We start from the raw sequence: 25,247 nt of genomic DNA, 5'->3' as shown, positions 1-25,247 counted from the left end.
AAACCCTTTAAAACCCAGATACACTAACTACTGTTACTACATCCTCCGGGCAAAGAGTTCCAGAGCCCAACCAATCATTGAGTGAAAAAATATTTCCTCCTATTAGTTTTAAAAATATTTCCATGTAACTTGAGTGTCCCCTAGTCTTCGTATTTTTGGAGTGCGCTGTGGCAAAGCAAGCTACAGCCATAGCTTGCTTTGCCACAGTGATGCATGTGGGAAAGAGGAACCCGAATTATAGCTACGTCATGCAAGCTTCCACGTTAGGAGTCACGGACCAAGAAAGGGATCTAGGTGTCGTCGTTGATGATACTTTGAAACCTTTTGCTCAGTGTGCTGCTGCGGCTAAGAAAGCAAATAGAGTGTTAGGTATTATTAGGAAAGGAATGGAAAACAAAAATGAGGATGTTATAATGCCTTTGTATCGCTCCATGGTGCGACTGCACCTCGAATATTGTGTTCAATTCTGGTTGCCGCATCTAAAAAAAGATATAGTGAAATTAGAAAAGGTGCAGAGAAGGGCAACAAAAACGATAAAGGGGATGGGACGACTTCCCTATGAGGAAAGGCTAAGGCGGCTACGGCTCTTCAGCTTGGAGAAAAGGCGGCTGAGGGGAGATATGATAGAAGTCTATAAAATAATGAGTGGAGTTGAACGGGTAGATGTGAAGTGTCTGTTTACGCTTTCCAAAACTACTAGGACTAGGGGGCATGCGATGAAGCTACAATGTAGTAAAATTAAAATGAATCAGAGAAAATATTTCTTCACTCAACGTGTAATTAAACTCTGGAATTCGTTGCCAGAGAATGTGGTAAAGGCGTTTAGCTTAGCGGAGTTTAAAAAAAGGTTTGGATGGCTTCCTAAAGGAAAAGTCCATAGACCGTTATTAAATGGACTTGGGGAAAAATCCACTATTTCTGGGATAAGCAGTATAAAATGTTTTGTACATTTTTGGGATCTTGCAGAGTATTTGTGACCTGGATTGGCCACTGTTGGAAACAGGATGCTGGGCTCGATGGACCTTTGGTCTTTCCCAGTATGGCAATACTTATGTACTTATGCACTGCAAGGCAGGACTATTCATTCACATGGCTGCCGGCTGAACCCTGGAACAGGAAGTGACATCTGAGGGGGCAGGACCATCAGCTGTGAGTATGGAGAGTCTGGCCCAGTGGGGGCTGCAGCTTTTTTTTGCTGCTGCTGCTCATTTAGAGAAGCAGCAGTAGTGGCTTGGGTCGGTGGCAGGAGGGAGGTGAGGAAAAATATGCCAAGGCACCCTTGAGAATTTGTTGCAATGCCCTGGGGTGCCAAGGCATACAGTTTGGGAACTGCTGAGTTAATACATAGTAACAACCTTCACTTTAACGGGTAGGGCACAGTCTCTGCCCATTTCCTGCTCTCTTCTTCATTAGGTGTTTAGTGTTGGAATTACAGAGTGCTAACAGTTAAGGTGCTGTGAACTGTTCATATGATGTAATTCCTAACACAGCTTAGTAAATGGGCCCCTATGGAGATAATTTTATAAAACCATTTTCACACATATGTGGCTACATACGGACTGGTGTAAATGTATATGCTTTGTCAAGGTGTGTACTTTGCAGTACACATAACCAGTAGTATTTAATAAAGATATATAGGTGCCTTTGAGGCTCATTTTCAAAGCACTTAGACTTACAAAGCTCCATTGGAATTCAAAAGTAGTATTTTCTGAACTAGTTGTTCTATATTTATTTACTTATTCAGTGTAACTGTTTATGGAATTAAAATTATATATTTAAATGTGTATGTATTTTTATTAAAATTCCTTTCACTTATGCTGTGATCTGTATGTGTTTTGAATACTTGTAAAATATTTAGGAATGTTGTTGGACCTTAACTTTCAGAGAATTGTTTGTGTTGGGTGTTATTCATGAACTCTGATAGTTCCCTTTTACTAGGCTATGGAAAACATCCATTCCCATATCCTACATTTTGGAACCACAAATTCTTTGAAATTTCAGTGGCTCAATGAGGCATGAAGGAAGGATAAAATATCTGCCATCTTGCAATGACACATGTACAATTCAGAAGAGAACATTTATGAAGCCAAATGGAATGAATGTACTGGAATTTTTCCATGTAACTGCATATTTAGTACCTTGCATTTGTGATTATTATGAAACAGTGAAGTCTTATAATGCAATGTTAATGGCTAACATACTATGCTCAGAACATCCACTACTGAAATACTATTCTGAGCACAGATTTGGAAACTTCCTTGTCTCAGTTTCTTTGAAACACTGGCCTATTATTCTAGCAGATATCTACATTCAAATGCATTTCAGATTCTTCTTAAAGACTTCCATGGTTGAAAAAAAGCAATAAAGGGCTGGATGTATTTAAAAATCTCTTTCATTTTGGGGATAGTTTTCAAAGCCATTCCTGGGTGTAACAGTGGTTTATACATAGATATGGATAGTTATAAAAATGCCTGAAGTTTGGAGGGGGGTATTTTATGATACTGCACTTATTTTATAAAGGGGCTCACTTACTAAAGTGTGGTAAGTTTTGCAGTTATCAAAGATTTACTACAAAATTGAAATTTTAGTAACTGCAAAGCCTGTGCAGTAAATACAGGGAATGTGGCGCAGGAGCAACCATGCTACTTGCCCCATCATGTAAAGCAGTATAGGTTCAGCTGCAAAGGTTCTTTTGCAGTGGCGTTCTCCCACCCTGTTCCACATTTCTCCCTCTGACCCCCCAGTCACAGAGTCAACCCCCCTCTGACAGTCTTCTATAAAGACTCCTCACACCTGGAGCTCAAGCGGGGGGAGTGGCTAAGATGGCGCCGACACGCCGAGAGAAGTGAGACAGACCGACACTAGCTATACTAAACATTTCCTGAAAATATGCCCCATACTAAAAGAAAAGGGGTTATCAGAGCCATACCCTCTCCAGCTCTTGCATCCTCTCCTAAGCAGCGAACATTGGACAGTTTTACACTCCGACGCCCACCGATAGAGTCTGGAGTTGAGCTTCCTTTAGACGCCGAGGAAGGGAACCCAACGTCTTTGGAACATGAGACCACACTTTCTCCTCCGATAGCTGGAAATCCACCATGTCCCGCTGTAACACGAGAAGAGAATGCAGGCCCCACAGGACGCGGAAGTCGCGGAGACTGGAACCCGCGGAGAGGGTTCTCTCTCGGAATTGTTACTGGCAGCCACTACAATTTCGGGCAGGAAGGGATCTTTGAATCCCCCCATGGTGGTGACTCTTGATACTATATGGCAGGCTATGGAGAATATGAAAGTTTTAATAACTAAATCTACTCAAGAAACAATGAAACTGGTATCTACAGTGGACCAACTCTCTAAATCAATGGACAGATTGAAACAAGATTTCAACGATCAGGTACAGAGATCTCAAAATGATATTTCTAATATTAAGGAAAATGTTTCAGTGCTCATTAAAGATAATTCAAGTATACGTCAAAAAATTGAACAAATAGAAAACTATAACAGACGCTTGAATATGAGGATTTTGAATTTCCCAAGACCAATAGGAATTCTCCCCCTTGAACTATTTAAAAAATACCTTGTTGAAATTTTGAAGATTCCTCCTTAAATTATTCCTCCAACAAATAAAATATATTTTTTACCTGTAAAAAAGAACCAAGAGAGGATTCCTGAAGCGTTGGAAAGAGAGAAATCTGAAGAATTGAAAAATATTTCATTGATCCTAGAGGACTCATTAACTGAAGTAACTAATAGAGCTACACTTTTGATATCATTTGTTTTTGAGCAAGATTTTAATGCAATATTGAAGTTGTACTAAAATTTGCACCAACAGTTTTGTGGTAAAAAATTATGGATTTTTCCTGATGTTACTAAAATTACCCAAGAGCGAAGGAAGAAATTTCTAGATATGAGAGAAGAGACGAGGTCCATAGAGGCAACTTTTTTGTTAGCATACCCATGTAAATATATGGTGAAATATTTAGGTGTTAAATATGTTTTCTTCTTACCAGATCAATTAAGAGCTTTCATAGACCTGAAAAAGGTATCAAGATCATAATATTAATATCAGTACGGCTTAGAAAAGAGAAGGTGGGAGGGCATAAGCCTTTCCTCTATTCCGATATTACTTATTTTTTTGATCTACCTGATTTATTCTCCACTCCCCTCCATTTGTGTGGTCTAAGGAAGGGACAAAAGTGAATTATTTTGTTTCTTATTTGATTTCTCTATGATACAGTATTTGTGATTTATTTATCTGAACTCTTTTGTCTCCTATATTACATGTAACAAGATGATTGCTTGTGTATATAATTAATGTATAAATAATATATAAAAAAAAGACTCCTCACACCTCCTGATTGTAGCACCTTGTCCCCTCACACCCTCCGATTGAAGAACAGTCTCCCTGAACCCCTGATTGCAGCATCAAGCCTCCCCCTGGCAATCCAACCCCCAACACATAAACCCTGACCCAGTGGCATAGCTACATGGGGCCTGAGCCTCTGTAGATTCCAGCCTGGACCCCCCTCCTGGCGAACCCGCCCCCGCCTACCTTCACTTTTGCTGGCGGGGGACCCCACTCCTCACCAGCCGACGTCCTCTCCGTCCTGCTCCTGCTGTTGCATGCATTGCTGACGTCCTGCACGTTGTATGTGCGACGTCAGACTCAGAGAACAGAACTCTGTTCTCTGAGTCTGACGTCCTGCACGTATAACGTGCAGGACGTCATGCATGCAACAAGAGCAGGAGCAGGACGGAGAGGACGTCGGCTGGCGGGGAGTGGGGTCCCCCGCCAGCAAAATTGAAGGTAGGCGGCGGCGGCGGGTTCGCGGCGGGAGGGGGGTCGGAAAAGACGTGGGGGGGGGGCGGCAATGGCGGCGGGGGAGGGCTAAAATGTGCCCCCTCTCCTCAGGCTTTGGACCCCCTCCCACGGAAGTCTGGCTACGCCCCTGCCCTGACCCCTTCTTTACAACTTTCCTCCCTGCCAGTAAGACCCACCCCTCTAACCCACTTTCCTTCCCCCCCCCCCCCAGTATGTATCCAGGCGTCATCACTGGTGGCAGTGGTGTCCCGAATAGCAGCGATCCCTCTTTGCTGCCACCCAGGCCCCACTGCTACCAGTGCTGATTCCACAGTAAGTCCCAAGGGACAAGGGAGGGTGCAGTATTTTCTGTCAGGGGATGGGGTTGTAGAGAGGGGGCCGGAGTTTCTGCATCAGAGGTCTGAGCTGTTGTGAGGAGAGACATGGAGCTGCAATTGGGGTGTGGAGGGGCACAGTGCTGCCGGGAGGTATTGGGGAGAGGGCTTAATGCTTCAATAAGCGGTACGGGGGGACATGGTGCTTCAATTAGCGGGATGCAGGGGAGATATGATGCTTCAATTAAGTGGATGGAAGGACATGTTGCTGCAGTTGAGGGTGCAGGGAATAATCTATATTGAATCAGGTGGTGTGGGTTATGTTGAGGGGTGGGAATCAGGGGTAGTGCTATTGCATGGCCTTCCCCTTTTTAATCTGCCCATGATCAACAACGGTCTTACTATGGAAACATGCCCCAGTCAATGGAACCAGGTACTGGTGCATTCTATTCTAAAGAAACACACTTTGGATATAGCAGAATTAGAAAAGGTGATGGGACGACTTCAGAGCCTAGAGCTCTTCAACTTGGAGAACAGACTGCTGATGGGAGATATGATAGAGGTCTATAAAATACTGAGTGGAGTGGAATGCGTGGGGGGGGGGGGGGGAGGAGAGATACGGATCTGTATGCGTTTTCTGCAATTACTTTTCGGATTGGCTTCTGAAGTTATTACCTGAATTCTCATATTTGAACAAAAGTATAATTATATACTGCTATACCACAAGGAGAAGCCATTATGGTAATTGAATCCATTTTAAATCAATTCTCAACCAGTGACAGTTCCTACAGATTTTATTCTTCAGTTAACAAGTTTAGCTTTGCAAAATAATTATTTTTTGTTTAATGAAGATTTATATTTACAACTTTCAGGGATTGCAATGGGTGTCTCATTTGCCTCTTTGGCTGCTAACTTATTCATGGTTTATTTGGAGGAGAAAGTTATTTATAAAATGTGCTTACTCAAACATGTGATGTGTTGGTGGCATTTTATAGACATATTTGTCATTTGGCTGGGAACTAGGGAATTGTTGAATCTTTAAATACCTGCCATTCTACTATTAAATTTCAACATATTGTTCATCATTCTGAAATTTATTTCCTTGATGTGAGAATTGTGAAGCATGATGGTGTTCTTGAAATTGATGTTTATACAAAACCTACGGATCGCAATACACTTCTAGCCTATGTCAGTATGCACCCACATCACATTAAAAACAGTTTGCCTTTTGCTCAATTTTTGCATTTTAGGCAAATTTGTGATTCTCTTCTGAGGTATAAAGAAGCTTCTGAACATTTAAAGAATTATTGGAATGGGAATATCCCCAAAAAGTTATTAAACATTCACATAAAACAGATCTTTATAATCATCATGAGTTTAACAGGATACTCAAGGCTGTTCGTCATCTGATTTGACTATCTCATGTATATTGAAATACACTAATTTGTCTCCAAAGATAGCTAAAATTATTCAAAGACATTGGCAAATTTTGTATTTGCCCAAAGACGATGTATGATCTCTTATTGAAGAGGGGTTAATCTGTCTGATTTTCTGTGCCAATCATATGTCCTGTCCAAGAGAAAAATTGAGAATCCTGGACATGTCAAATGTGGCCATTGTGTCATCTGTGGGGTCACTAATGAAACTTCAAGAATTTGGGATAATATTAGTCAGAAATGGATTGACATCAAATGTCCTACCTCATGTATATAGAAAGCAGTGATATATTTGATTGTTTGTACCTGTGGATTGAAATATAAGGGCCAAACAAAATGCATGTAAAAACTAGATTGATCAAGCATAAACACTGTACCAGTGCTGGTAAATTCAATATAATTCTTGTTAAACATTGTCAGATGATGCAACATACTTTTGATCAATGACATGTTATGGCTATTGACCAATTGAAAAATAATCGTTGAAGGAGAGACATCTCCCATTGTTTACATCAAAAAGTGGATTTTCAAATTGCAAACAGTGGCACCGAAAAATTTAAATGGACCTATGGAATGGGAGGCTTTCTACTGAATTATTGTTCTTTAGTTTGGCAGTACCGCCCCCTCAAACTGACTCGTGGAGTGGGCAGAGTTTTCAAGAGCGTTTTTGTACCAGCCATCGCCATTTTGTAACCAGGCTGGTGATATGTTTGGTGGATTCCTCTTGATGCAGATAAGGAAACAAGGGGGTCCCTTGTCAAGCATAGAACCTGTGTCATGGTGATGTTTGGATGTCCTTACAGCCTTAATTGGATTAATGAATCATGTTGCTGAGAGCTGCTGTGTTTTTTAGAAATCCTTGTGGCAAGTTAAATTATTTTTTTTCACTGTGCAAGTGTGTTGTTTTTTCAGTTTCTATATAGAACTTCAATTGAGTAGAATATTGCTATGCTTCTAGTTGTTATGTAGGTCTGCTCTGTTTTTTGTTCACAATAGGTTTTTTCTTCCTAATAGGGAGTTGTTTTCTATTGTGGCTTGTTTCGGAGCATACTATGAAACCTGTGATAGAAGCCGATATTGGAATGCCATCTAGGCAGGCTTCCTAGGCAGTTGAGGTTTCGTTTGTTTAAAACGTTTTTTATGTGGTAGCTGGCAATGTCATCTTGAGCAAAAAGGATTATTTGGATTCTATGTATATTGTTGTTCTCCAACTTTTTCATTTGTGATTACGATTTTTAATGCAATTAAAAAAAAAACCATGCAAACAGTTGTTTTATAGTTTCACTTTAATAAGTGCAGAATCTTCCTAACTAGTGATTTTATCATTCTCTTGATGTGGCCTTGCTGGTCTTCATATTATACACTGAATCTATTATTGTACACTATTGCACTGTTGATATTGTACTTTTAAAATTGTTAAAAAAAAAAGAAGTAAAAAAAAATCAAACCCACCCTGCACAAGACAGAAAACTAGTAGGTTAATGGCCACATTTAAATACCTTTTTACCACATTAATCATGTCTATAATGACCCAAAAATACTACCAATTAGAAGGCTATTTGTTGGCCTGAGTGAAATGATCTGGTGAACCCTGTTGTAATTCTCAATACAACCAGTATCACAATTTGACAATAAGGGGCTGAGTCTATAATTGGGCACCTTCTTTTAGGCGTGCAGATGCTGCATGGTAAAAGCCTATTCTATAATGGCATCTGGATACCATAACAAATAGTATCATAACCCAGCATTAGTGCAACTACATGTACATGACTGCAGTTACATCAGCCACAGACGTAACATAACTGCAGTCGTGTAAATACTGCAAGGATGTGAAAAACTGACAGTATTCTGAAAGTTGCCTCTGTAAGTGGCAACCCCGCCTATGCCCCACTCATATGAATGCTCCCTTGCACTATGCGCTTTGCCTCTTATGTGCGCAGAATAGTGCTTAGTCTCTCTGCTGCCATTTATGCATGTAATCATCCACTTGCCTGAGAAAATCCTAGTATTCTGTATATTTATACACTCGATTTGTGTGTAATGCAGACTGTCAGTTATAGAATTGCCCTTTATCCGGCAGAGTAGACAGGAGAATCTGGCATTTTTATCCAATTAGCGTGGGCGGCTATTCAGCCACACTTAACCAGCTAACCAGGTGGCTGAGTATCTGACTAAATCTACCCAGGTATAACATCATGCTTGTAACTATGTTGTAAGAATTCAAATACCCCTCCCCCCAATTTTCTACAGAAGTGAACCACCCAGGCACATACACTTTCCATCAGTACCTTCTGTAGTTCTATTCTTTTACATCTGTTTCTTTTGTGTATTCTTTATAAGATTAAAAAATATATATTTAACCTGTATTTGGTAGGTGTAGCCTAGTGGTTAGTGCAGTGGCTTGAGAACATGGGGAACTGGGGGCCATTCCCACTGCAGCTCCTTGTGACTCTGGGCAAATCAGTTAGGGGCCCTTTTACTAAGTCGCATAAGCATCTACGCACAACCAATGCGCACCAAAATGGAGTTACCGCCCAGCTACTGTGTGGCTCTTGCAGTAATTTAATTTTTGGCGCACATAGGTCATTACCGCCCGGTTACCACGTGAGTCTTCACCGCTAAGTCAGTGGCTGGCAGTAAGGTCTTAGAACCAAAATGGACGCGCGGCAATTTTCATTTTGCTGCATGTCCATTTTCGGCAAAAATTTTAAAAAGGCATTTTTTTGCAGGTGTGCTGAAAAATGATTCTGCACGCGCCCAACACATGCGCCTAGACTACCGCAGGCCATTTTTCAGCGCACCTTAGTAAAAGGACCCCTTAACTCTCAACTGCCCCAGGTACAAAATAAATACCTTTATATAATATTTAAACCGCCTTGATTGTAACCACAAAGGCAGTATATCAAGTCCCATCCCCACCTTATACATACCCCTTAATAAATATGAACTACCAGAAACCTTTGCCATCTTTTTTTGAAATTCTCACACTTACCTTTGTTTAAAAGCCTTTTCAGCCATCTCTCTAGCAGCTCTCTTCACTTCCTCAGGAACAGCATCTTTTTCAGCCTGAGACACCTGGTAAACTTTGTGTCCAGCATCTAAACGGTACGGGCCACCTTTTCCACCCAGACCTGCCGTATCCCTGCCACCTACAACATTCAGGGTAAAAAATTAGTTTTTATTTTTGAAATCTATATATTGCCTTTTGGTCCACCAGTTTCTCCTGCATTTTGGGGCTTTTTATCTCGATAAGAGCTAACTTGTATAGCAGGTATGTACACAGGTTATCTTCTAGGGAAAGGAGGAGATAGTGATTACTGTGGATGGGCAGACTAGGTGGACCATTTGGTTCTTATTTGCCGCCATGTTTCTAGGTTACATCTATTTTATAAAAGCAACATACTTACGAAACAGCACTTATAAAATTAAGGGGTCCTTTTACTAAGCTGTGGTAAAACGTGGCCGCAGTGTTCCCTTATGTGGGTCTTTCCTGCATGCTAAGGTCATTTTTACTGCAACCACAAAATGGCCAATTTTCTTTTTTCTCAATTAATGGTCACGTGCTAATGTTGCCATTAGTGCACGCAGTCACGAAAGAGAGGGTATAACAGCATACAAGTACAAAACAAGAACAAAAAAAGCAACACTGGGCCTTCAAGAGAGAGATAAATGTTGTCCTTTATTAAGAGCAAGACCTGACACGGGCCGGACGAAACGTCTGATTATCAGTCGATGGTAATTGATCTAGACTATCTGAATTTCATTGTTTGTCTAGACTGTGAAGATACACGTTGACCTGAGGCAGGCGTTTGTGTGCCGAAACACGGCCCGTGTCGGGTCTTGCTCTTAATAAAGGACAGCATTTATCTCTTTCTTGAAGGCCCAGTGTTGCTTTTTTTGTTCTCGCCATTAATGCACGGCCATTAACAAAAATTAGCAAGTCAGTCTTTACCACCACCCATTTTGTAGGCGCTGATCCCTCGCTAACCAATTAGTGCGCGGTAAAGTGCTGTCACATCCACCCTGAGAAAATTCAGGATTCGTTTTTAGCGCATGGTTTGTGTGTGCACATTGGGATCTTACTGAAGGATGCCTTAGTGCATCCCATGGTAAGCGATAGCGCGCACTTAGCATAACGTAGTAAAAGAACTCCTAAATCTGCTGTCTCACCAAGGAATGAATAATATTCATAAAATTTATGCACAAAATAAATACATAAGTGCAAATCCTGCCTCAGGAATATTTCAGTCAGGTCAGGGGGAGTTAGGCATTTATAAAATTGCCCTTCATAGGAATACTGCTGTGGATAAAATGCTGTTTTCAAGTTAACCATTTATGGAAGAAAACTTTTTAAAAGCTGAAGCAACTGATTCAGATGTTGATACTGCCCCATCTTGATTATTGTAATGTTTTATATGTGGGGCTTGGTTCTAAATATCTAAAGAAGCTTCATCTCATACAGAGAACTGCTGTGAGATTAATTTTCAAAGTGAATAGATTTACCAGTGTTTCAAGTTATATGAAGTGGCTACACTGCCTTTCGGTAGCAAAATGTGTTCTATTTAAAGCATTTTGTCTATTACATCAGATTATTCATGGTTCTACTTCCCATTTATTGATTAGTTTGATTTCAAAATCCCTTTTTGGTCACTCTCCCAGGCTGCTTAAACAGCTTATTCTCTGTTTCATAGTAAAACATGTTTTCTTAGAATATTTAACTCTATTTTTGCAGTTATAATTATGGAACTCTCTTCCATCTATTGTTAGAGTTAAGGTGAAATATCTGAAATTTCGTAAACAGTTGAAAACCCATCTTTTTGGACATTGTTACTAATTATAATATTTGTTAGTAATCATTTATTATGTTAATTGTGTTACATTCAATTTAGAATTATTCCTGTACATCACATTGAACCCTTATTTTAGGGGAAATAATGATTAAAAAGAACATTGACAATAATGCCAGTTGCACGCAGATCATGGAACACTCTGGTATGAGTGTGCCTAACATTGTACGTATATAACTTTGGGCTTATGCCCGGATTCTATACCAGAATTTGTGCTTGGCACGCCTCAGGGTGGTGCCTAGCTTTATAACTGCACTCAATTTGTGTTGAAAGGAGTGTGGTCAGAAGGGCATGCTGTCACTTATTCTTAGATTCTGCCCAGCCATACAGGGCTACTGGATAGATATGCCAGCTGATTTGAAAGTTCAAATTTTCTTGTATACACTCTAGAGTTAGACATGAGGACAGATACAAAAAAAAAAAAAAAGTCTGATTGGATAAATCCTAAAATAGGCTGGTGGGCCAGAATTAGATATCTGATGGAAACTGAATGCCTCTCTGTCAAAATCAAAGGGACGGAGGAGAAAGCTCGGATGAGGGAACCTGGTGCAGGTGGCTTTGAAAGCAGGAGTGTCTGTAATTTGTGAGAGAATGAATATTGGGAAGAATAGTCTGAATCATAGTTACCTGATGCCAGGGTCCATCTTAGGAGTCAGCACTCAAGAAAAAGATCTAGGTGTCATTCTAGACAATACACTGAAATCTTCTGCCCAGTGTGCAGTGGCAGCCAAAAAAGCAAACAGGATGCTAGGAATTATTAGGAAAGGGATGCAAAAAAAGATCAAGAATATTATAATGCCTCTGTATCACTCCATGGTGCGACCTCACCTTGAGTATTGTGTTCAATTCTGGACACCGTATCTCAAAAAAGATAAAGAGGGGCATTTTCGATATGACGTCTAAATCCAACTTTGGATGTTTTGCTAAAAACGTCCAAAATTGAAGTGGGGAATAAATCCATTTTCGAAACACAAAAATGTCTTTCTTTTTTCGAAATAGCTATTTGATAGATGTTTTTGTGCTCTGTGCATTTATCGTTTTGGTCAATTTTTGAAAAAAATCCAGCCATTGGGATGTAGGAGGAGCCAGCATTCTTAGCACCCTAAGGAACACTGCGCTGGACTTCAAATAAATGCTCCCTGTACTCATCCCACAGTTGCTCTCTTATCTTGTCTGCTGAGCCCCCCAAACCCAATACCCCCAAGTGTACACAACTACAATAGCCCTTATGGGTGAAAGGGGCACCTATATGTGGGTACAGTAGAGTAGCAGCCTAGTGGTTAGTGCTGCGGACTTTGATCCTGAGGAACTGGGTTCGATTCCCACTGCAGCTCCTTGTGATTGTGGGCAAGTCACTTAACCCTCCGTTGCCCCAGGTACAAAATAAGTACCTGTATATATGTAAACCCTTTCCCTTCCCTTCTATTGAGTTTTGGAGGGCTCACAGCTTCCACCACAAGTGTAACAGGGTAGGGGGAGGTATGGGCCTGGGTCCACCTGTCTGAACTGCACTGCACCCACCAATAGACTACTCCAGGACCTGCATGCTGCTCTAATGGACCTGAGTATAACATCTGAGGCTGGCGTAGAGGAAGGTAAGTAATGTTTTTAAGCACATTTTAGGGGGGTGGGAGGGGGTTAGTGACCACTGGGGGAGTAAGGGGAGGTCATCCAGTCATTTAGGGCACTTTTTTGTGGCTTATTCGTTAATAAAACAGGTCTATACCAAAACGTTCAACTTATAGCCCTGGATGTTTTTGTTTTGTTCTATTATAGCAGAAAAACGTCCAAGTGTTAGGAATGCCCAGATCCTACCCTTGCATGCCCCTTTGTGAACTGAATGTGCTTCTGATGGACTTCATAGAAAAATGCCTAAAAACAGGTTTTGAAAATATCAATTTTGGACATTTTTGAGCGAAAAACATCCATTTCTCTTTTGCCCCATTGCAGAATTAGAAAAGGTTCAAAGAAGAGTGACCAAAATGATAAAGGGGATGAAACTTATCCCATATGAGGAAAGGCTAAATAAGTTAGGGTTCTTTAGCTTGGAAAAGAGACAGCTGAGGGGGGATAGGATTGATGTCTATAAAACCCTAAATGGTGTAGAACGGGTAGAAGTGAATCGATTTATTACTCATTCAAAAAGTACAAAGACCAGGGGAAACTCAATGAAATTACATGAAAATACTGTTAAAACAAATAGAAGGAAATATTTTTTCACTCAAAGAATAGTTAAGCTCTGGAACTCACTGCCAGAGGATGTAGTAACAGCAGTTAGCGTATCTGGGTTTAAAAAAAGGTTTGGACAAGTTTCAAATAATCTGTTATTGAGATGGACATGGGGGAAGCCACTGCTTGCTCTGGGACTGGTAGTATGGAATGTTGCTATTAATTGGGTTTCTGCCACGTACTTGTGACTTGAATCGGCCACTGTTGGAAGCAGGATCAGTGGCATAGCCACAGGTGGGCCTGGGTGGGCCGGGGCCCACCCACTTAGAGCTCAGGCCCATCCAACAATAGTACACGTTTAACTGTAGCTGGTGGGAATTCCAAGCTCCGAGAGCTGAAGATTTCCCCCTGATGGTAACCAAAGCACTACTCTCCATGATACCAGCACCAGTGCATGCTCAGTTTTCAGCGCATGCCTGCTGCAGACTGCCAAGGTGGAAAGAAGCATTTCCTGCCAGCTGAGATATATTTTTGGTGGTGGTGGTGGTGGTGGTGGGGGGGGGGGGGGGGGGAGAGAACACTTGGTGCCCACTCACTTCTTGCCTAGGCCCACCCAAAATCTGTAGTCTGGCTACGCCCCTGAGCAGGATACTGGGCTAGATGGACCATTGGTCTGACCTAGTATGGTTATTCTTATGTTCTTAAGTATTGGGTATGTGGAAGGTGCTTTGACAGAGGGCTTTTGTTTAAGAAAGTTGATAAGTGTATGGTCACCTGATGAATATTCTATGTGATCTTCTTTGGAGACTCAGATAACGTATTGTTACTGGAAAATCAATAAAAATAAGTTTAAAAAAGTAAACAATGGTATCATGGTAAGAACCTGAAATTCTCATTATTGTGCTTGGGATTCATAAACTTTTTCCTTAGAACTGTATGATCTCAAGGAAAGAAGGAAGAGAGACGATATAAAGAAAGTAGCACAGTGGTATTAATAATTATCTATTTATTTATCTATCTATGATATGAGGCTGAAAGAGGATTTAAAACAAAAGAACACGGTAGAATCAAACACCACAGCACACAGAAGAGAACAGTAGAGATGACCAACAGAAATACACAGTCCCCAATGGTGTTCAGCTGACTTTATTAGTCATCTACAATGACTTGATACAGACCGTGTTTTGGCTAGATTGCCTGCCCCAGGAGTCTCATTAAATCCTCCAGGAGGAGGCCACGCTGGTGGGACCTGAAGTGGAGCCTTCAAACTGCAATAGGGATTCAGGAGTCATCTCATCTGTTGTCGCAGTACACAGAAAGGCTTCCAGAGTGAAGATTCCTGTACAGAGGAAGGAAGCCATGGGAAAGCAAACCAGGAGAGTGTGTAATATAGAGTTCACCTTTGAAAATTTGGGCTGGAGTGGTGAAGTCCACTGGTACAAATGAATCTATGTGCAAATTGGAAGGACATTTTCAGTCTGGGGAATTCATGAGACTCCTGATGTTGGCAATCTAGCCGAAACACGGTCCATGTCGAGTCATTGTAGAAGATAACTAATAAAGTCAGCTGAACACCACTGGGGACTGTGTAGTTCAAATGATCATCTCCACAGTTCTCTTCTGCATGCTAAAAAAGGATATGTCAGGAGTAACAAAATATTTTGTCACAGAATATACAGAATAGCCTATCAGCAGAAGCATGAACAATATCAGAGTTCCAGAAAGATATACAGAAAGCATTAGTGAAGAAGTGAAGGTAAGACCAGAGATTGAGTAGGGTCAGCAGTATTTCAGCAGGAAGAGACAACTATCAGAGTGACCAGGTCTTGTATTTATCTGCCGTTAAATTCTAGTCTTCTGTTTTCTGAATCTGCCACTGCAGTGTGTGAAGATCTGTACACATCAAATCAAGCATTATTAAATACCAACCTGTTCCACCTGCCCATGTGTTTCCACCGACGTGGGGCATGTTGTCTAGATCTACCTTTCCATGTTTAGGTGAGCTGACATCCAAATCACTGTCTCTCTGCACTGTTATCTGAGGAAATGAATGAATGATAGGTGGTATTTTAAACAAAGACATCTTTCATGAAGCAAAACAAAATGTAAAAAGAGATGCTTCTTGTACAAGATACCTGATTTCCATTCAAGAAATTGCTGTATATGTGTAATGAACGCTATATTAACAGGCTCAAAAACCAATAAGGTATAACTCCACAAAAACAGAGTAAGTTTGCTTACTACATACACCAGTATATGATGACTCAATTGATTACAAGGTAGAGGAAAGAATTCAGTTTTAACAGCGCTACTAATATTTTATAGCCGCTAATTGATACATCATAAGTCTAAAAACCTACCACTATCCTTTTCAATTATAATTATTTATCTGTTTTTAGTATATAAGGTACAATATGAATATGAATAAATTTGTACACAATGGTGACAGTTCATGCAAATTTATCTTAAGCATATTTATTGTGGGTAACCTGAAACCTTGACTGGCTAGGTGTGTTCTGAGGATTGGGTTGAGATCCCTTGGTCTAGAACAAGGGTCAGCTAATAAAAAACTATTTCTTTCATTTGCATAATGTCATTTTTCAAGCAAATTTGTAAAATTGTCCAGTTATGTATGAGTAAGTTGACTACTAAAAATATGTTTAAAAAATAATGACATATACACTTGGCTCATTAAAAGTCAGTCCAGCAGGGACAGTGGTGTGACAGCAGGGAAAAGAGGGGTGGAGAAAGAATGCAGAGGATGCCTCATGGAATGATTTCCAGCCTCCCTTGGTGTGTATGTGTATGTCTGTGTTGGCTCTCTGTGTGTGTCTATGTGCAGGGAAGGAGAGGAGAGGAGAGGAGAGCAGAGCAGAGGGTAGTTTGAAAGGCACAGTTCTCTAATTACCATGATAACAAACAGTGAATCAGTGCCTGCAGGCAGTAGCTGCTGGAACTGCTTCTCACGTAGAAATGGGTCATATTTTGGGGAGCTTTATTTCTCTAGAACTCTTGATCCAATCTGGCCCATTTTCAAACTTAATCTTTTACCAGTTTTCCCCTCAACACCATATTGAGTCCCATTCCATTCTATTTTCAGACAGTTATTTTGTGCCTGGACAAAGAGACAGATTGACAGACATTTTGTTTGATGCCTCATTCAGTTGGCTTAGAAAGAATTTAAAACATTGTGGGGCTCATTTTCAAAAGAGAAAAATGTCTCATAAATGGCATAAAGTGGAATTTGGACTTTTGTTTTGGAGAAAAACATCCAAATCAAAGATTTTCAAAACTTGGATTTGGAACATTTTTCTCTGCAGTGCATGTAAATCACAAGGGGATGTCTTGGGGGCAGGATTTGGGAGTTCCCAAAACTTGGACATTTTTCTGCCGTAATGGACCAAAGCGAAAACATGCAGGGCTAAAAGTTAAACGTTTTGGTCTAGACCTGTTTCAATCACAACTAAGTCATAAAAAGTTGCACTAAATGACCAGATGACCACCGGAGGGATTAAAGCATAAATCCACCTTACTCCTCCAGTGGTCACTGACCCACCATCCACCTCTCAAATATGTGAAAGAAACAGTACATACCAGCCTCTATGACAGCTTTAGATGTTATGGCCAAGCCTATTAGAGTAGCAAGCAGGTCCCTAGAGTAGCCTACTGGTCAGTGCGGTGTATTGTAGAGAAGGAGGCCCATAACCCACTCTAACTCGTATACTTGTGGTGGAAAGTGTGATCGCTCCAAAATCCACCATAAACCTACAGTACCTACATAGGGGTGACACCTGCAGTCATAAAGGCTATTGTATTGGTATACAGTTGGGTACACTAGGTTTTTAGGTAGGTTTTGGAGGGCTCCCCGTACAATATAAGGGGATACGCCGCATTGAGCCTGCTTTGAGTGGGAAAGCGTGGGATACAAATGTAATAATAATAATAATAATAATGGTGAGATGTGTACCTCAGACCTTTTATGTGAAGTCCACTGCAGTGGTACTCCACTGCTCTACTGGGTGTCGGTGTGGCCAGTCTATTAAGAATGCTGGCCCCCCCGCCGTACACCCTAATGACTTCTTTTTCTGCATTTTTTCCTTGGACTTTTATTTTTATATTTTTTGAATATAAAAGGTCCTAAAAGATAGATGCACTAAGCACAAAAAATATATAGCAAATGGCCATTTTCAAATCAAAAAGTTGAATGTGGTTTGAAAATGGCCACTGGATTTTTGGACATTCTTTCCAAAACATCATATTGAAAATGTCCCTCTGTATTAACAGTCAGTGTTAACTGCAGTGTTAAACTTCAAATCTGGAAATTCTTATTAGAAGGCAGGGAGTATACCCTGTATTTTGGGTGATCTGTAGTGTAGCACGTCCAAATTATGCCTTTTGAAAAAAGTGATCTGGACATTTTTGGCAGATGGACTTTTTTTGGCCATTTTGAAATGTCCATCTGCTTTGAAAATGGGCACCATAGGCACTTAAGTGGCTTTATAAAATAAGCTAAAAATAGGTTTCTTCCTGCATCATTAATCAATGCAACCTGTTATTAAATTACCCTCCACATAGGACAAACTGTTTATTGTGTGCTTTAGTACATCCACCTTTAAATCTCCGAGGCAGAAAAATCCTGCTTTATCTTGCGCCTTTAAGATGCTATTAGATATCTATGGGTCGTTCAGAGGAAATACCCCAGAGGAGACATTGCTCTTTCGTAAGGGATGTTTGTTAGCAAAGAAATGTATACTTAAATACTGGACCTCAGAAGCAGTGCCAGAATTTTGGCATTGGCGGAATTTTGGTGCACCAGCTGCTGATGTGGGAGGCAAGAGAAGCCAGAGGATCCCCGAAACGAAAAACTCAGTTTTTGAAGATCTGGGGGAAATATATAGATACCTTATCAGCTAAGGGAAGGAGCTTTGTACTGAATGTGCTGTAACCATTATACTGGAGCTAAGGGTTAAGATACTTCCTTCTTTAGGATGTTTGTGAGTTTTCCATGGGAAGGGAGAGGGAGGGCGAGATTAGGAGGGTATGGGGAGGGGGGTGGTTGGGTGTGGAGGGATTTGGGAGGGGGGGTTGGATAAAGGATCTAACAAAGTAAGTTGAAAGTAGAAGGTTCAAACTGGTTGTTGTTTGAATATGATGGGACTTAATGATTGGCTGTATTGATTACATTATATACTATTGATAAAAGTGTATACCGTTTTTCATAAAACTGATGAAACATAAGTTTGTTGGGTAGGGGGGGTATTGTATTGGGAAACAAAATTAACAATTTATACAAGATTATGGTTGTATTATTTTATTGATTTTTAATAAAAATTGTTTAAACATAAGATTTGCATTTAAAACTGAACTTTTCTCCTCTTTCTATATGCAGGAAACAAATTTCTGTAACACATTACAGATTACTCATGCTAGACTGTGTGCTGTCTTTATAAGGAGAAAATATTAGCTCTGAGACAGCAAAACCATTACAAAAATGAACCAAATGATCCCAATGGTAGTCATGCACTAACAAGACTGATGGTTTGGAAAGGATAGGCAGAAACAAGTGAGCATCTCAGTGTGAAATGTCTCTTTTTCATTCAACATTAATTAAACAAGGAGCTATGCATGGCATCTCAAGCTAGTTATAAGGTGTTACCCTAAAGCTCTCCGCACCTGTTTGCTCCCGAGACACATAAATTGTGCAGCATTTTTTTAAATAGAAGGTTCTGCCTCCTGTTTCCCCAGTGGGTCTGCTAAAGATAGCTAAAGAAAGAACTGCTCTTTACGCTGGTGCCAATATTGCAGAAGATGCTGCAAAACGTAAGAATATAGGAAATGACAGCAGACAGGGATTTCAAGGCACATCTTGACTGGTACAACAATCGCGAAGTCCACCCATTCTCAGGCTTTATTTTTTATTTAATTTTAAGTTCTTATATACCTCCTGCAAGCCCAAAAACTATTCCCACATTTACATGTATTTAAATATCCTCTGTGCTTAATTCATGCATTCTTGAACTCTTACACTGTTTTGGCCTCTACTGGAAAACTATTTCTTTTGCCTATCACTCTCATCCTTTTGTTATAGAAATTCCTTTCCACTACAAAAATACTTGGCTTCTTTACTTATACCTCTAGAGTATTTGAAAGTTTCTACCATTTCTCTCCTTTGCGTCCGCTTTTCAAAGATATGCATAATAGGGATCGTTCGTTTTTATATCATTTTGTTTCACCATAGCGTATGTTATTTCATTTAGCACACACGACCTACTAATACCATGTTCTATGACAAAAGAAAATGGAATGACAAAATAAAAAAGAGAACCAAACTAAATGGAGTGGAAAAAAAATCCTGAAATCAAACAACAATTTTCTGCCTGCAAATACACATCTAAGTCCTTAAGTTTAAATCCAAAGTGTTTACAGGCCAGACTATGCTCTATTTTGGCAACACTTCTCTGAAGTGCTTCCACTCTGTCTATATCCTTTGGAGACATGGTCTACAGAAGTGAACATAATACTATAGATGAGGTCTCACTTATGACCCATGCAGACAAATTATCACCTCCTTTTTTTCTACCAGTGAATACCTCTCTGTATGAATCCTAGCATTCCTCTGGCTCTCACACTGCTCTGCTTTGCTACTTGAGATCACCAGATACAATTACCCTGAGATTACTCTCCAGAATGGTGCACATCAACCCTTCCAACTATTTTCTTGCATGTTTATATCCAAACTACATAGTTTGCATTCTTTTGCATTACATTTTATTTGCCAAACTCAACCACCCCTGACATATTGTAGGTTGTTCCTCATTTTCCTATATCGTCTTTCCTGAAGACATAAGAAGATGGATTACAGGCTAATAATTTAAATGAAAGGAGTGCCATTCAATTGATAGGAAAGAGAAATGGGAAAGAACATAAACAATCACACCAGAATGAGACAGCAGTTATAGATCATGCATTCAATAAGTTAAAGGTGCAGAGACTGAACAAGATATCCTAGAGGCCAGCATTGCTCTCAGTCTGAATACCAAAAGCCTCAGTGAACACGTAGGTTTTCAGGTGAATTATACATTCTTTAAAGGAAAGCTCTAAGCAAAGTGATCCATTAGCACACCTTAGTAAAAGGAGCCCTAAGTTTATTTTGATGCATTTTTTTTATATTAAACATTCTTTTTATTGATATTATGATACTTTCAGGCTTATTTTAGAAAGAGAAGGGTGCCCATCTTTCAACACAAATCGGGAGATGGGCGTACTTCTCTCAGGGTCGCCCAAATCAGCATAATCGAAAGCCGATTTTGGGCGTCCCCAACTGCTTTCCGTCGCAGGGACGACCAAACTTCCTGGGGGCCTGTTGGAGGCGTAGCGAAGGCGGGACTGGAGCGTACCTAACAGATGGGCGTCCTCGAGCGATAATGGCAAAAAGAAGGGTGTCCCTGACGAGCACTTGGGCGACTTTACTTGGTCCATTTTTTATTACGACCAAGCCTCAAAAAGGTGCCCTAACTGACTAGATGACCACCCGAGGGAATCGGGGATGACCTCCCCTGACTCCCCCAGTGGTCACTAACCACCTCCCACCCCGAAAAAAAACTTTAAAAACTTTTTTTGCCAGCCTGAAATGTCATACTCAGGTCCATCGCAGCAGTATGCAGGTCCTTTGGGGGGGGGGGGGGAGGTATGTGTGTGTCGGCATAGCGAGGGAGTGGATGTCCTTCTTTCAAACATTTTGGATGTCCTGAACTGCCCCCCCACAGGGATGGTCAAATTTCAAGGGAATGGAGTGGAGGAGTGGCCTAGTGGTTAGAGCACTGGTCTTGCAATCCAGAGGTGGCTGGTTCAAATCCCACTGCTGCTACTTGTGATCCAAAATCAAAATAAAGGGGGTGTCGGAGGCACAGCAAAGGCATGGAGGTTGCAACCTGATGAAGGAAACTACAAAATGTGGACTCATCAACCCTACATCAGCACAGAAGGAAAAGACGTACTGTTAAATTGTAGTAAAACAAAGAGAAAAAATAGATTTGTTTGTTTCCTTCTTTCCTTGCTAGTTTATACTCCGTACCCATGGGTATATTATGTAGGACATAGTACAATGGAGCCATCTAGTGGCATAAGCATTTTCCTCTGTAATTTAAAACATTGTACTTAAGACAGATAAAATCTGAGGTCCTTTTATTAAGCTGCGGGAAAAAGGGCCCTGCGGTAGCGGCAGGAACCATTTTCCCCTCATGCCAAAGCCCTTTCTAATGCAGCAGGTAAAAAGCACCCTCAAAAAATGGCCATGCTTTAAGAGTACTTTTATTGCGTGGCTATGTGGTGGGAAGCACTTACCGCCATCCACTGAGGTGGTGGTAAGGGCTCCTGTGGTAAACTGGAGATATGATTGAGGTCTACAAAATCCTGAATGATGTAGAACGTTTCGCCCTCAGGCTGCATCAGGGGTAAAAAAACTAATAGGGGTAAAAAGCAAAGTGAACCCCTAAAAGTAGTCATACAACCACCTTACATAAGTGCTTCCCAAGCTTACTCAGCAAACTTCACAATGCTATGTTGACTGGCAGGATTACCCCTGACGCAGCCTGAGGGCGAAACGTGGCCACGTCGGGTAACTTGTAATAAACCACTTCTTCTGTTACCCTCCTGTTCTATTTTTTTGTCTTTTTTTATCTGCTTTTTTTCTTTTGATTTGCAGCTTCACTGAGGAACATTTGGCTAGATGTGCAAGTTGTATAACTCCTTCTACTTCATCTTCTGAAACTGGGGCATTCAGGAGCTCCAAATGTTCCTCCGTGAAACTGGACAGGCCCACCTTCGAGTAACTAGTCTGCCAAAATTGGTAAAAATGGTGTTTTTCCACTTCTGCCTTGTCCTAGGCCCCAGTGAACACCAACAGCTGAAGGAGGAAGAGATTTAAAGAAAAAATATTTTCCAAATGCATAAATATCGGAATGTTCCTAGCAGCAAGCTGTAAAGTTGGAGGAGGTGTTCCTCTTTGTTAAAGAGTGAGAGTGACAGAGAATGATGTGGAAGTAAAAAGAGGGAACAACAAGAATTTGAATTTGAATTTTGAAAAGAAAATGTGGTTAGGGTGGTGGACTTTGGTCCTGGGGAACTGAGTTCGATTCCCACTTCAGGCACAGGCAGCTCATTGTGACTCTGAGCAAGTCACTTAACCCTCCATTGCCCCATGTATGCCGCATTGAGCCTGCCATGAGTGGGAAACCGCGGGGTACAAATGTAACAAAAAAAAATATAAGGGCCAAACAGGAAGACAATCTAAGCATAAGAAAAACTGAGGATGCAATAAAACTTTTTATTTTACAATCGAGTTGATATTTTAAGAGGTGATACTGCTTGTCTAAATTTACAGCACACTATGATCATTAATTAAACTGCAAACTCTTTGAAGAGACCAAGGTGCTCATTTTCAAAGAACAGATATTTAAGAAGTTACTTAGAGGCTCATTTTCAAAGCACATAGACTTACAAAGTTCCATTGGATACAATAAAAAACATCTAAAAGTGGTATAATGCGGCATTTGGATGTCTTGCTTGCCAAAACGTTCAAATTGTTGTTTTTGAAACCTATTTTGCAGACATTTATCTATGCATTTCATCTATAGTATGTCCAAATCACAAGGGAGTGGGATTAGGGTGCTTCTAATACTTGAACGTTTTTCTCCATAATGGAACAAAAACAAAACATCCAGTACTAATACTAAGATGTTTTGAGCTAGACCTGTTCTAATAATGTCTAAGCCACAAAAAAGTGCCCTAAATGACCACTGGAGGAATAAAGGAATGACCCCCCCCTATTCCCCCAGTGGTCACTGACTCCCCACCCCAAAGATGTGAAAGAAACAGTACATACCAGCCTCTATTACAGCCTCAGATGTTATGTCCAAGCCTATTAGAGCAGCAAGCAGGTCTCTGGAGTAGCCTAGTGGCTGGTGCAGTGCACTTTGGAGAAGGGGAACCAGGCCCATAATCCACTCTAACTGTTACACGTGGTGGAATGTGTCAGCCCCCCCCCCCCCCAAAAAAAAGAATCCACTGAAACCCTACAGTACCCACATATAGGTGACACCTGCAGCCATAAGGGCTATTGTAGTGATGTATAGTTGGGTACAGTAGATTTTTGGTGGGTTTTGGAGGGTTCCCCATATAATGTAAAGGGGTAATGATGAGATGTGTACCTGGGACCTTTTATTTGAAATCCTCTGTAGTGCCCCCTAGGGTGCCCCACTGCTCTGCTGGGATGTCTGTGCTGGCTCATCCTACATCCCAATGACTTGATTTTGTGCGTTTTTCACTTGGACATTTTTTTTTTTCAAAAATGGACCAAAAAGATAAATGCACAGAGCACAAAAAACATCTAGCAAATGGCCATTTTTGAAAAAAAAAAAAAAAAAAAGATGGACATTTTGTGGTTTCAAAAATCACTACATTCACTATTTGGATTCTGCACGTTTTGAGCAAAATGTCTGAAGTCAAACTGAGATGTCACATTGAAAATGCCCCTTCAAGTAACTTTGTAAGTCTATGTGCTTTGAAAATGAGCCTCAAAATCTAAAAATTAAAGAATAGGATTTATTATTTTCATTTCATTTATTAGTATTTTATATCCCGCATTATTCAAAGCATGTTTGCTTCAATATGGTTTACATAGAACAACAGTAAATTAGTTAAGCAAGACATAAAAGTAAACATTTCTCTACAGCTTGGTTCATTGTCTTCCACATTTCCCCAAAGTATGCTTTGCACACTCCTTGTTATTAAGGCAATGGCTCATTCCTTGTGGGAAGTTATTAAAAAAGCTCATGAGAATTTAATTAAATGAGCCTTTCATTATTGTGCTTGCTTGCAAATAATTAACCAAAAATAGCTCTAAGCCTTTGCATTTAGTACCCTGTGAAATCTGTGTTACAGAGCAGGTGCACCACATTTGCTAAATCCACTGGAAATGATATAATTACAAGCCTCTCTAAACTTAAAATACTTACACAGTTTGTTTAAATACTGTTTAGTACAAATAGGTATCAAAAAATTTCAAAGAGAAACACAGCTGTGTAATTGAATAAGACACAGAACAGAGAAATTGATAGCAATAGCTTAAATCATATGAAACAGAAGTGAAAAGCTGGGTTGCTAAAATGAACTGTTGCCATTAATTGCTGTGTAAGACTGAAGGGTGAGTCATGTTTTTTTTTTCACTAAACGTGATTCTATGTGACAGAAAGATATATCAATTGTCTATCCTGTGTCTGAACTCCAATTATAACTAACTGCAGTAACCAAATTATTGAGATGGAACATTCCATTCTATTCTATTTATTCACTTGCTATACCCATTTATTATATAAGCAATAAAGCAGTTTATAATAAAATACAATCAACGAATCCCAAGACAGCATTAGAGTAAGACATGATTGTGCTACTCTCAGCTGTGTGGAGTGGAGTAGGAGCCACTGAGAACCTGGGTTCAATTCCCACTGCAGCGCCATGTGATTCTGGGCAAGTCACTTAACCCTCCATTATCTCAGGTATAAAATAAGTATCTGTATATAATTTGTAAACTTGGATGGGATTGTGAGCTGGGGCCCAGAGACACAGTAGTCCAACAATACCTTTTCTATGATTACACAGA

The 25,247-nt window shown here is 40.4% G+C and overlaps 1 protein-coding gene across 1 annotated transcript in view; it reads right to left on the bottom strand.

Moving 5' to 3' along the window:
- The window catches only part of VWA8 (von Willebrand factor A domain containing 8), a 483,817-nt gene that overhangs the window by 72,069 nt on the left and 386,501 nt on the right, over window positions 1–25,247 (bottom strand). The window contains exons 38-39 of the mRNA XM_030200545.1: window positions 15,518–15,626; window positions 9,565–9,721 (exon numbers count right to left, since the gene is read on the bottom strand). Coding sequence (XP_030056405.1) covers window positions 9,565–9,721; window positions 15,518–15,626 — 266 coding nt within the window. The remainder of the gene's footprint in view (window positions 1–9,564; window positions 9,722–15,517; window positions 15,627–25,247) is intronic.

This window comes from Microcaecilia unicolor, chromosome 4 (assembly GCF_901765095.1).
Source record: "Microcaecilia unicolor chromosome 4, aMicUni1.1, whole genome shotgun sequence".
Taxonomy (NCBI): Eukaryota; Metazoa; Chordata; class Amphibia; order Gymnophiona; family Siphonopidae; genus Microcaecilia; species Microcaecilia unicolor.
Note: the sequence above shows the minus strand (reverse complement) of the source record. Positions and strands in the feature narration are given on the sequence as shown.